At 35.5% G+C, this 13,996-nt stretch overlaps 2 protein-coding genes across 4 annotated transcripts; one reads left to right on the top strand and one right to left on the bottom strand.

Moving 5' to 3' along the window:
• Nucleotides 1–785: 785 nt before the first annotated feature.
• LOC136981920 (ankyrin repeat and protein kinase domain-containing protein 1-like) lies at nucleotides 786–4,779 on the top strand. 3 transcript variants are annotated; one of them, XM_067278304.1, is made up of 2 exons: nucleotides 786–1,118; nucleotides 2,802–4,779. In XM_067278304.1, exon 2 carries the CDS (start codon nucleotides 2,812–2,814, stop codon nucleotides 4,216–4,218), a length of 1,407 nt encoding a protein of 468 aa, XP_067134405.1. In that variant the 5' UTR covers nucleotides 786–1,118; nucleotides 2,802–2,811; the 3' UTR covers nucleotides 4,219–4,779. The 3 variants fall into 3 exon arrangements, with proteins under 3 accessions (XP_067134405.1, XP_067134406.1, XP_067134407.1); XM_067278305.1 differs by lacking the exon at nucleotides 786–1,118 and adding an exon at nucleotides 1,999–2,247; XM_067278306.1 differs by lacking the exon at nucleotides 786–1,118 and adding an exon at nucleotides 2,258–2,404.
• Nucleotides 4,780–7,259: 2,480 nt separating this feature from the next.
• On the bottom strand, nucleotides 7,260–13,056 carry LOC136981856 (P protein-like). The gene is made up of 19 exons (XM_067278239.1): nucleotides 12,832–13,056; nucleotides 11,499–11,622; nucleotides 11,356–11,428; nucleotides 10,844–10,992; nucleotides 10,669–10,781; nucleotides 10,457–10,607; nucleotides 10,311–10,382; nucleotides 10,091–10,213; nucleotides 9,899–10,023; nucleotides 9,700–9,838; nucleotides 9,484–9,619; nucleotides 9,263–9,407; nucleotides 9,140–9,188; nucleotides 8,737–8,842; nucleotides 8,029–8,156; nucleotides 7,802–7,966; nucleotides 7,642–7,735; nucleotides 7,467–7,560; nucleotides 7,260–7,382 (listed from the first exon to the last, which is right to left on the bottom strand). Exons 1-19 carry the CDS (start codon nucleotides 12,969–12,971, stop codon nucleotides 7,295–7,297), a joined length of 2,214 nt encoding a protein of 737 aa, XP_067134340.1. The 5' UTR covers nucleotides 12,972–13,056; the 3' UTR covers nucleotides 7,260–7,294.
• Nucleotides 13,057–13,996: the final 940 nt, after the last annotated feature.

Raw genomic sequence — 13,996 nt, 5'->3', positions numbered from 1 at the left:
ATAATATATTATGTAGAAATGCGCATTTAGATAATTATGCGGGGATATATGTAACAGGGAATAATTTACTGCAGATTTTTATGAAATGCAAATATTTTTATTGCCTAAAAAATTGAATAAAGCCCCAGTAAGTGCGTTCACACGATGAATTCTTTCGTGAATTATTCATTCTACGTCGCTAACCTCAATTGTATATTATCAGTTAGACAATCTGCAGCGCTATCGACCAACGCGAAAGAAGAACAAGGAAAAGAATTTGGTTCAAATTAAGCTGAGGATTCGAACCCGGACTCCACAAGATTGTAGAGAATCATAGTTTTTGTGAATCTAGCTATAAATAATTAATGCATCGAAGAAATATGAGGCAACGAATTCCTTTCTTTAACAATAATAAAGCAAAATATAAGGCTTTATGGCTTAAAATGCGCCATTGTTATATGTTGTAAAACATGATAAATAATGTAAAAATGTCAAGCAATATGGCGGCATTCAGCAAATAGACGCAATATATAATACACGCCATTAAGATGATGTTTAGTATGTAATAAAGCGATATTTTGTAAGATTTAATTAACTAATACGTAAATAATATGATATAATGGGCAGCGACGGTAAAATTTTCCGAATTCGAATTAATATTTTTGAAATTAATTGTATTTAGTCCAGCACGCGCCTTTGTAAACAATAAATAAACCAATCGCAGCCACGCGAATCACATGATCTAGTACACCCCTAGGTCCTATAATCCGCCTCTCTCACTGTTAATACCTCGTATATACCTACTATTGCGTGTAAAATTAGCATAAATAAACAGTTTGAATTTTATTTTTCTATTTATATCGGCAATTATGTAATCGACGGCGATATTATATCGCCGATTCAAACTTAATTCTAAACTCTGCCAAGCTGACAAAGAAAGACGTCAACCGACTGCGTCATCCAGTCGGTGGCATAAAGAGGGCGCCCATCTCTGCCGATCACGTGCTTTTTTTGTTGAGGATATCCTCAAGCCACTCATCTACGCATCTTCAGTTTTCTTTCAAGTCTCAAACTCGTTTGACTTAACCAATTTTCAACTCTACATCTTGTTACATACAAAGGAGGGATCATAAACTCGGGTAAGTAACAAGTTGCATTTACTAAGTTGCTTCTTTATGTACGGATTTTCCGATTAATTTAATCGGGGGAAAAAAATACGCTCCACGCATCCATTTACGCATTGTGTCCGTTTTGGATCACGCTCTATTTTTTTTGTTTTTTAATAACTAATTCGCCATAAGTATGGGAGGAAAAAGAAGGAAGTGACGTATCGAAAACAAACTGCTTTTCGTTTGTTGCCCGTTGTTGGGAAATCCCGTTCAGAAATAACTGTTCGACACTACGTAGCAGCGGCCGAATGGCATTTTGCCCGTTCTAAAGGATAACGTCTCGGCTATTTTTATAACTCGACACTTCAATGTCAGATGGCTTCCGTCTATCTTAAGAATAGCTTTGGTGCATATTGTTATGCATACGAACACGAAGTAGCGACGTATAAATTCGATATCATACGTGAAAATCGTCGAGGTATCCGGGTGCCATAAGCTCTCCAAGATGGTTGGCAACGTAAGGAATCATTCTCAAACACAAACAGTTAATTAGGTGTCTTAATGCGCTACCATTTTGTATCTTGCCTGGTGTGTAATACACGGAGTAATGCGTAATCTTCTTCCGTACGTATTACCACGAGACGTGTCTTAACACTAAACAATAGAAGTAATTAACACACAACGTTTTGCGTTTTTAACACACCAGCTTTTACGTTGTGTGCCACACACACATACACACACTAACACTTGCTGTGAGTTATAGTAAATATCGTGTTACGTTTACTTTTCCTGACGTGCTAACAACACCTTGAGACTTATATTAACATCTAACCTTGTGTTCTGCGTTTTTCTGTCTTATATTTGAATTGTGTTATATTTCTAACAAAACAAGGCGCGTGTTTTCTAGCTGGGTGTTGTTGCCTGTGTTTCTACGATACGGTAGCTCACGTATTGCCATTGTGCGAAGCGGAGTTACTCTAAAATAGTACAGTTCTTTGTTAACTCGCTCAAGGATCCCGTAGCACGTGAACACCGTTTTTCTAGATTGACAATGTTGACGTACACATCCGGATGTGTTTATTTACAAGTGTTTTTGTCGCGTTGCGTAGAAGCGCGTTCTATTTTTAGAATCGACTGAGAATGTCAGCGCTTGAAGAAGGTAAAAGCCGACTTCCCGTAACAGAAACTACTTCGAGGTTAAGTCCTATTAATGGGAATGTTTCCCCGTTATCGAAGATTTGCTACGTCACAGCTTTGTTTTCGAATTTGCCGAACTGCGCCGTTACGAAGCTTTGATATTTAGAGGCAAGATGGCCGTACGCACCTTAATATAACCTTTATAAAATCGAATATACAAAAATGGCGAATTAATATTAATGAATAAGAAAGTAAAGCGATTCGTATATACTTTTTTCCGAAACTTTCTTTCTAAATATAATTTTCAGACATGTTCCAAAACGTAAATGAATATTGGAGTGTTTTATAGCCGCGTGTAGTTGGAGGTTTGTAGAAGTCGTGCAAAGTCAGATTGGTTTTTCTGCGAACGTAAACAAGTAAATTTAATACATGTACATGGTGGACGATACATCAACAAGTCGTCCCTGCTTACAACGTACATATTCCACGGCAATAGCCAAATCGCCCGCTAAATATAGCCGTTAAGGGGGGCAATAAATAAACATATTTAAATGTGTTTTCTCATTGTTTTCGCAGATCCACCAACATGCCATCAGTGCCCTGTTTACAAACGCTGCAGAGAGAGTTGGCAGACAGCATCATCCGATGCGCATCGCTGGACGATATCCGCATTCTCTTGGCCTGTGGTGCAAAAGTGAACGAGCCGGTTACTCAAGGGCTTCGTCCTTTACACTACGCAGCTTATCAACAATACAAAGAAGCTGTTAATTTATTGCTGGTTAGAGGGAGCGACCCGGATGCCATGGACGAGGTGGGCTACACCGCTCTGCACCTCTGCGCGGAGCGAGGATACATCGACTTGATCTACCTATTGGTTAAACACGGAGCACGCGTGTGCTTTACGGAAATGACCGCCGACGAAAAGAGCCTGGGCAATCCTCCGCGCGTCAGTCTGGCAGACGAACCTCTCCGACTGGCAATTAAGAATAGCCATTACGAATGTGCCGAGATGCTTCTAAAGAATGGCGCAGATCCCAACGCGCGCTATTTCTTGGGTGCAGAAATCAATCTAATTAGCCCCTTAAATATCAAATTTTTGGAATTGTTACTGAGACACGGAGCCGATCCCGATTCACGCGACAGATCCGGTCTGACTCCGCTGATGAAGGCGTGCAGGCATCCTCAGGGTCTTCAGGCTGCTAAAATGCTAATAGATTACGGGGCGGATGTTAATGCCATGACGCCTGAGAGGCACGACAATCGCACCGTACTTCACTATGCCGTGTTGAGTGGCAATTTGGAAACGGTCAAGTTGGTACTTAGTCGGGGAGCACGAGTAATCTTTCCCTCTGACTACCAAAAACCGACACCGTTAGATTTCGCCATCCTCAGGGACAACGTGGAGATGGTGAAGCTGCTCATCGATGCCGGAGCAGACGTGAACACGGGATCACCCATAATCGGTTGCCCTCTTCACATAGCCCTGTCGGAAAAGGTGGAAAACAAAAAGGACATCACACGCCTATTGCTGGATAGCGGTGCGGATCCGAACGCCATCACTCTATCGGAACAGGGTCCACTACTCAAACCACCCATGGGAGAATACTTCAATTCCGTAGATAATCCCGAAGTATATCTCTTACGCCTTCTTCTCAGGTACGGTGCCCGCGTCGTGGTCAAACCGCAGCTACAGCATCCTCTGGGAATCCTGAAAACACTCCATCGCCTTCATCCCCATCAAGTACCCGACGTTCTGAGGGTGGTATTGGATGCTGCGGAATCTTTCAGCATACCTGCCATACGTCGCTCTCTTATACTTTCGGAAGAGCAAAGGAACTTGCTACTACAACACGCCACAACGCCCATACCTCTGAAGCACGTCTTGCGCCTATACATTCGCCAGTTATTCGGCATAGGTCCCGTCTTAGCCAAAAGAATCCATCAGTTGCCGATTCCTAAATTTATTCAAATGTATTTATTATACGATATATAGCCTTAGCTTAATTGCACCTCTTGCAATAATTAAAATTTCATTCCCGCATGATGCATATGCCATGGATGGCACTTCGTCTTAGTTGGGAATTCGGGCCCTGCCAACCTCGGCCTTAGGTTCTTACAATTAAAAAATCTTCCAGATGCGACGTTAATGGTTGCCACCCTTCTACGCGAGCATGCGACCGAATGCGTGAAATAGGCCTAGTCATGGGTTCACGTACCGAATTTTTTAATTTTTTTTTTTTGTATTTTTTCTATGTATATGTATGCATATATATATATATTATATTTATTTATTTTATGAAAAATTGTTTATATTATTGTTACGAAATCCGACAAATTTACGATGTGTTCACGTTACGGAGCAGTATTTAAAAAAGAAAGGAGACATTGCATGAATTTTTACAAATGTTTATTTTGTTTGCATACGAGGATTTCTGTGATTTTCTTTCTGCACTGTAGCAAAAATAATGTCTCGATATTAGATGTTACGATGAAATCATTTGGAAATAATTTATGTTATGATAAATAAATTTCTCGTTTTCTTTGGTCTCTCAAAGTTTTCATTTATCTTGCTTTCTTTTTACTAACGATTATAATATTTTTCAACTCGCCTAACTCATATTTAACGCCCGCAAGCCCGTTGGTCAGGTGCGAACCCGCGACCAACTACCGATTTTCGGTGGTTTCTATCCGTCGAACAGTTGGTCGCGGGTTCGCACCTGACCAACGGGCTGACCACGTGAAATGTTACGGCATTTCTTCACCTAAATAGGGATTAGTTTATCGTATAAAGTCCCCCGGAAGACAACCTTCTTGGTAGAGTGCCAAGTGTTGGTCGACTTCTTCCAACAATACAACTGTTTGCTCCTGTAGTACCTTATTTTAACTTTTTCGGTGATTTCATCCCTTGAATTCGAACATTTCCAATTTCTTTCATATACTCCAAAAGGATTACGTTATGTAATACTAAAACAAACATTTATGATCAATAAATTCTTCACTTGCTGACGAAAATTTGCATCCCAAGAACTACACAATCCTCAAATTTGACGTCATTTATGAGGAAATAATACAGTTTTATGTAAAAACAGTTTTTATGAAAATCATTTTTTATATTTAAGAAAATAAATTGTATTAAGTAACGTATATATACATAAAAACATGTGTACAGGGAGTGCAAAAGTAGGTAAACAGTTGTGAATCTATGATATAGAGGTCTTTGATGTTTATTATTATTATTATCTTTTATTATTTATTATACCTTATTTATGGTTTAATGCATAAACATGTTTTTCTTCCATTTTCCTCCCACAATAACATCTGCATACCTACTTTTGCACCCCCTTTGTGTATATAACATTTCCATTAGTTTACTGCATCGTTATTGTGTCACACTTCATCCATTATGGTGTCTGTAGTATAAATTCCATTCGGCTAATCGGAAGTATAATTTACACTTTGATCGACGTCTGTTTTTGTAAAGAAAATGACAAAACTCTTCCAACATAAACTTTCTGTGGGTGTGATTTATGCATGATTTTATAAATCGAGAAACAAATAGTTTGTTCGATAAATAGTAACAATCGCGACTGTAAAAATATACATCAATCCACATAAAAAACAAAAAAATAAGTGAAAACATTTAAAAATACTTTATTTATTTATTTGCTAAATGTTCCCACTTTTGTTGCAGATTTCTATTTTTAGTAATGCCAATTATTCCCATTCTCTTCAGTTCTATACGCATCTTTATAATCCTTATACTACCTGTTTCTACTCTGTAATGCTTACACACGACACAATACAACACAAACACGCGCATTTGTGTACTGTATATACGACAACACACATACGTATGTGTGTTGTATGTCATGTGCAACAAACGTACAAAACCTCTGTGATTCCTGCGCAAAATAAACACCCAAATAATAGAAAACAATACAAAGCTGAAAACAAAACGTATATTTTGTTACAGAAATGGTTTCTATAAATATAATTTGACCCTGAAAAAATACTGTGACCTATTTACTACGCTTTATACACGTTTAGTTTTGTATATATAAGAGATTTATCGCTTGAATTAAAGCCAAAGAAAGGTTCACCGCTTTCATTCAAGGTTTAGAGTAAATGCTCTTTTATTCAATGAACATTAGGGCTTAGAATAATGAACAACACTATGTTTTTTTTTTCATAATTTGTTTCATTTATTTTCAGTAGAAGGGTGTAGATCGTAGGGGAAACTTTTCGTACGTTCTCTTTAAATATCCTTACTGGCTTAAATTAGGGCTGTGTACTAATTTTAGAACCGTTCCGTTATAAAGCTTGGCAATTTTTTAAGTGGTCCAACTATTAATTTTTTTTAATTAATGGGGAGATGCGAGATATTTAGTTAAGGAGCGAGAAACTGCCATCTTTCTTTGTCTTTTCGAACGGCGCCATCTTGTAATTTGAAGAATACGTAAGAAAATTTAGTAATTAAGTTTAAAAATAATATAAAATCATAAGAAAAATACTTTGAAGGACTAAAACTCGGTTATAATTTAGCAGTAATTATGTTTTTGGATGTGGAAACTGAACAATGACCTCCGTTAATTTCTTCCACGCCATTAAAGTGTGTGAAGGACAAGCTCTTGAGTCAGAAGTGCTCTTAATTATAAGTTGAATTACTTTGTTTTTAAAGTCTTTTTTTTAAAAAAGGAGTGTTTATGCAAACGTGATTACTAAAATGTATTATACAAATAAAAATCCAGACATTTTGTGTTAAGTAAACTCTATACTCCTGTTGTAAATGCATAAAACTTAACGTTAAAATTAATTTACCTGGTATTTATATTCTTCTTCTTTCTTTTTAGCTTATAAAGAATAAATAATTTCCATAAATGGCTGAAAATGCTTTAAATGTAATCCAATAAACACAATTTATGTGTATACTTACGTATACAGTCTCCGTATAAATTTATATAAATAATAATATAAACATTATATACAAGATACATTAAAATATAATTAATTATTAATTAAATGTGTGTGTGTATTTTATATATGAAAGCGTATTATGTACAGAAGTAGATTCATTCGTTCCATTGCAGAAACACGTGGCACACTATGAGATATAAATTGGAAACGACCGTCGTTATGAGCATAACTGGAAAACCAATTCTGAAAAAAGGGGAAAAAAACATAACTTTTAGCTTAAAAATATGTTAATGAAACTGAACAGAAGTGAGTAAAATAAAGAATTACTTAAAGAAATCCATGAAAGTGAAACGGTAGCCATGTTGCTCTGAAAGACCCGCACATACTACGTTGGCAGAAGCGCCAATTAATGTACCGTTTCCTGGCCAAAAGAAAAGAAAATAAATGATATATATATATTTTAAAATGTACTAAAATTTCGGATAAGAATAAATTAAAATACCTCCCAAACAGGCTCCAAAAGAAAGCGCATAAACTAATGGTATCAATGGAAGATCCAATTCATCGTTATCGGATAAATCGGTTATGATTTGTACCTAAAAATATAAAATTAGTTAATAAAATTATAGTTTTAATTTATAAATCCACTTTAAAACACACACCATTGCTGTAGTGAAAGGGATATTATCAATGAAGCTGGATGCAAGTGCCGAAACCCATAATATGACCACAATAGCAACGAGGAGTCGTTGGTTCTCGTCTACAGAACTGATGAAATCTTGAGTCATTTGACCGATAAACCAGATTAATCTTAATTTCGTCAATGCCTAAATCGAATATTGAGTTAGATTGACGTTTTAAATTTACACAATTTTAATTTTGTGATTACCTCCATAACTACAAAAAGGGCAGCAAAAAATAGAAGAGTCGACCATTCGACTCGTCCTAGAACGCTTTCTATCTCGTCAAAATCAGCAAGAATCAATAACATGATAGCTCCAAGAAGTGCGATCCAACCTTCATAACGATTTAAACATCTGAATTAAGAATTTACGAGCATTCATGGTCTTCCAAAGAGAATTCTGCCAGTTTAAATTATTGTAATTATGTTAATTACCATCCGCAAACGTGGTAATGTACCGGTACATTACAGCATTGGAAAACTAACTTTTATATTTACCCATTACAATTTCTCAATGTGTACGCCTCGTGTCACATCACACACGTCAAACATGACAGCATCGGTTGTCATTTCTCCACAGCATCCACAGTTATACATCTCTTGTAGCTCCACAGCGGTATTACGCAGCTTCTACAGATTATACATGTTGCACATGGATGATTAATTCCGACTTTGCAAGCTGCAGAACACAAAACTCCTCTTCTGTTGTGTCGCCATTTTTGTTTACGACACTTCCTAAAGACAACAAGAGGTTTGAATGCACATGGAAGATGAAACTCGGACAGTTACTCTATCGATTGATGTACAGTACAGTGCATACTTCTCAGGTAATAATTAACATAATTACAGTAAATTGAAATGGTAGCATTCATTTTTGAAGACCGTGTACATTTAGTTTACTGTTTACTTACTTACCTAGGCTCAGATTTAAACTTGGTACGCTTTGCAAGAAGAAAAGGATGATGACTGTTATCAAAACTATACTACTTTTCGCCAGTAGAACTTTGTTTCTTATCTTATACTATAGAATAAAAATAGAGGTTAATGTTAACTATGGTTCCAAAATGGCGGCTCGTCTCTGATTCCAGCAAATAGAAGAATAATCTATTCTAATAATTTTGTTGGTAATAATTATGGTAATTTATTAGAATAGGTTAGGTTAGGTTAGGTTAGAACGTGTGTCCCCACTGTTTCCTTTCTTCTATTTGCTGGAATCAGAGACGAGCCGCCATTTTGGAACCATAGGTAACATTAACCAAAATAGATTAATGGACAATTTTAAGCTTCGAAGATGACTATTTGAAACCGGAAAACCTACTTTACTGCTCAGTTCTTCCAGATTAGCTAAATAATTATCATCCGAAGGCCTTAAATAAAAGAATAACTAAGCATCAGTTTCATCTTGTACACATATACCAATGATAATGATGATGATATATACCTGGCATCGTATAATTTTTTACGTAGCAAGGTTTTTAGTAGTTGAATTTTCTTTTTTAAAAGAGCCTTGACTGTCATTTCGTCTCGAGAATAGCCTGACAACGAGTTTCGAGCCTTCTTCCAAACATTTATTTCGTGTTTGAGTTCTGAAAATTATTATATTATTAAATTTTCTGTAGGTTTTATGAACCGTATTTTGCATAACACTGTAGTTAAACATACCTACAACTTCTGGTGGTTCTTCAAATTGCATAGAAGATTGCTTACGATACATTACTTTGAGAAATAAGTAGGTGCAAAGCGTGCACAGTAAAATATTCGGAAAGGCATGAAGAATGAAACTCGAGAAGTCCAATCCCTAAAAACCAACGTGCAAATATGTTTTTTAAATCGAAATATTGGCTATTAAATCGCTTATAGTCAGAAAAATCATCTTACTGTTTCTTTAATCTTGGAATTATTAATGATGATTACATTTGGAGGATCACCCACGGGTGTTGAAGCACCACCAATGTTGGAGAAGATGATCATAGCAATCAGAAAGTGTTTAGGATCCACATTTAATACTTCACAGAGTCTAAAATGGTGATATTTTATTAAATTTTAGTACGTGTTTTTTTCAAAATTCAAATCGTACCTTATAGTAACAGCTGTTATGAGAAGAATAGTGGTGACATTGTCTAAAAATGCAGACATGACTAACGTAAACAGGCATAGGGCTGTTAGTAGTGGTAAAGCTCGCCCTCGTGCTAAACGAAATGCCTGCAATTAAAATAGAATTAAATTATGCCCCTCCTTTAAAACACATTCGAATGCAAATTGCCCTCACCAAAATGGCGAAATAGTCGAAAAATCCAGTTTCGCAGAAAATGGCTACCATAATCATCATGCCGAAGAGAAGGCTTAAAGTTTCGACATCGAGCCAACTTATCACTTCAAGTAAACTTGGACGCTGGAAAAAGAAGCGATAATGCAAACAATTGATAAGATCTGTACGATAATTCTGTTAAAAATGCAAACTAATTTATAATCTACAGATAATAGCTTACTTCTCCAATTACAGATAAAAATCCGATAGCCACCGTTGCTCCGATGATGGCTGCCAGAGTTCTATGCACCAACTGGAAGATTGAAAAAGCTACTTCAGGACACGTTAAAAAGTCAAATTGAATGTTTATCATCCATTAGTCGTCACCTCGAATATTATGAGAATATATAACCCTACTAAAACGCAGCCGGCCATGATGATACTGTCTAAAGCTATGGGGGGTTGATATGATAATGATACTGCCATAGAGATGTAATCATTGTTTTCTTCCGTACCGATGATAAGTTGATAAAAACTCCTATAAATAGTTAAATTTAGTGTCGCGGGTGTATAGAGAAATCATGTTATGGTAAACCTACCCTTCGAGTTCTTTTTCGAGGAGGAGATTGAAGCTCCGTTCTTCAAGAGTCGATTCAATATCGTTCACGAGATATGCCGGTGATGCCGGTATCACCCACGTGGGTTGAGACGTCTGTATAATATTTTCCATTAATTTTTCTATAAAAATACATTAACTATAAAGTATTTTCTCACCTCGCGCAGACCACTTGGAGTCACCTCCATGATTTTGAAATATATACGATTTTGGCTGAAATTTAAATATTTTTCTGGAAGAAATGGACCCATTGCAGAAATGTGAAGGATGGGGTTTTTAGAATCGAGTTTTTCAGACAAATTGATATCTAAAAACTGTTTAAAGATTTAAAAACTAGAATAGGAACGATGCCTTTTGATTTCATTTCTTAACCCTTCTTATTGAGGATTTATTGTGGTTTTGTAATATGTGGTAACCAATTAAACTACATGACTAGTCATATAATCTTTGGGCAGGTAGAGCGGCTATAATATGGCTTTCTATGGGAAACTGGTTGTGTATTTAGGTGTTAAACACGTGAAGAAAACAAGGAAAACTCCACTTAGCCAACCCGTTGGGGGGTTGTGGTTTTGCGCCTGAAAGTTAACGGATTTCTTCACGTGTTTAATACCTAAACAGAAGCCAATTACCCATAGAAATTTGAGAATCACCCACCGAAACCAAAGGATACGTACTGGATGATCATTTTTGATGGCAATGTTCATCCACGATATAGACTTTTCTTCGATGAAACTTAAAGCTACCTGAAATCAGTCATAATTAACTGAAAGTATAAAATATTAATCACGTATATTTCTATTTTCGTAAACTTACAACAGCAAACAGAACAGATGCACACAGCACAACTAATTTACATATATTTAAGTAGTATCTAGTATCACAAGATGAGCCAAGTTCTTTTTCATCCGTTGAAGATGCATTGCTGAAACCGTCATCTCTATGAAGCCAAAAAGAAAATTTAATTAAAAAAGAAAAATAATCGATTTATATATATATATTATTATTATTATATTACCTGATAAAGATAAATACTGTCCTTTTACTTTTTAATAACATTAAATTGTTTTTATCGAACAAAGAAGGTGACAAAAGAGTCATAAATATCGCAAAAAATCGAACTGTTTAGGTACAAGTCACATCTGAACACGCAGAAGGGGTGTGACTGCAATCCCTCAATAGAAATTCCGATAAAATTCTAGATAAATGCGATACTTTATCTAATTTTACCTTAAAAACGAAGTGAATTAAACCAAAATTAGATTTCAATCTTTGCAATTCAACTACTTTTCACTCTTGTTTTCAGTTTTAGTAACGTATAATATTGCTTTATAACATAACAAAATCGTATATTTACATAATTAAGTAATTTAAGTAATTACAGTAGAGAGTCGTTAATCGGAACACTGGTAATCGGAACACTGGTAATCGGAATCGCCGGTAATCGGCACGATTTTCAGTCGGACTGTGTCGTGCTGAATCGAACGTTTTTGATACTAAATTTACTTCTAAAGTATAATTTTCATGTTTTTATATTCTTCAATATATTTATTTTGTTTGTACAAAATGCAGAAATAATTTTTAACGATACGATAGCCTCGATTATTATTATAAAAATTTTCGTTAGGCTTAAAATCGACGAAAATTCAACACGAAGCGACACGCAACGGAGAAAAATTCAACACGAAGCGACACGCAACGGAGAAAAATTTGAACATCGGACAGGTTAATGTATTTTTTCGTACATAATGGGTAATCGGAACAACCCCAGTCCCCAATTGATTCCGATTTACGACTCTCTACTGTAATAATTTAAACTTTCATTAAGTAGGTCTAATGAATTTTACAAAAGAGTTTCAGTGCTTCGTATTGGAGAAAAAAAGTGGAAAAATATACTTAAAAATAAAACAATTTATTACAAATAAATTAAGTTTCAGTTTGGATGTAATCAAATTCGATTGAAATTTCGAGAATCCCAAATGTAAATTTCCAATACTTCTCAATGGCTCCATCGGTTGAATTGCACGAAACGACACGAGAATATTCTTATAAAATGGCAATTCAATGAAACGCCAAAGAATAGACGTGAAAAATGAAATAAATTATCAAATTATCGCGTGCCAAATTAAATAAAGCCGTCGGTACGTACCCATTGACGTATACTTGATGAACGTCTTGATCCTTTGAGTGAAGAAGTGGAGTAGTTTCGTTGCATTTTTTAGAAATTTCACTTCTCAATATCTTTATTACTGAACTTTCTGGAAACGATTCGATTCTCACAGAAGTCATTAAATCACTTGACTAGTGTCTAAAGCTTTCACAGGACTGTTCTGTTTAATTATCTATAACGAATTTTGTATGCCATGCTGTAACGGTTATTATCTCGAATGGAGGTAGATAAACGGTTCAAAGTGTAAGATTAACCTTTTTTAAAACTGGTGTTTGCTCTATTTATCAGCTTCTTTCCCTGGTATCTTCGATTGTTTGCAAATCTTGCTGTTTTCTAATTTGACAATCGTGCGATGGTTACTTCGGATAAGATCAATTTAAATTGCTTAAACGTTAAAAAAGAATCGATTTAAAATTTCACACAGTTCGTATGTAAAATATCTATCTTTCTTAAAGAAAGATATTGCCAAAATAGACAATGTGAAACAATTAGCAGACCCACTTCTAATTGAAAACCATAGACTTGTATCCATCTTGCCTGATTATTTCTTACAGTTCCTTTCTGATGTGCCCCTTCTTGCCACACGATGACAATTGATTTCAGGGTACTGACTTGCAAAATGCCACACTTCAAGCACTCCCTCGTAATAAATATGGAGGGCTTATTTATATATACAGGCCATTGAAGCTATTAAATTTAGTAGTTAAATGTGGAGGAGGTGAGGAGATAGAGGGGGATAATGTGTCATATTTTTATGTGTTTCGTTACTGTTTAGCATATCGATAATTTAAATTCTGTTTATGTTTATTAATAAGTCGTAAATGAATATTTTCTATTGAAAAAGAAATAAATAAATACAAATAATCAGTGCATCTCATCAAAAAAATCTGATGTGATATGTCACATTGCTTTGATATGATATGATATATGATGTGGTTACGTGTTGGCGACATGTGGCATTAAATCCCACGTGTTGGCTAATGCAAAAATCCAAGAAAAAACCCATTTGAGATGTTATTCTCGTGTTATTTTCATATGTATCGTGCATAATTCGATAGGAAAATGTTATAGATGTAACATATCTATAACGTTTTCGCGCATAACATATACATACATACGGTGTGTTTTCGTATGAATGTGTATG

The sequence above is a fragment of the Centruroides vittatus genome, unplaced genomic scaffold (assembly GCF_030686945.1).
Source record: "Centruroides vittatus isolate TY-2023 unplaced genomic scaffold, ASM3068694v2 contig_799, whole genome shotgun sequence".
In the NCBI taxonomy this organism is placed as follows: domain Eukaryota; kingdom Metazoa; phylum Arthropoda; class Arachnida; order Scorpiones; family Buthidae; genus Centruroides; species Centruroides vittatus.
This window is presented reverse-complemented; position numbering and strand designations above follow the sequence as displayed.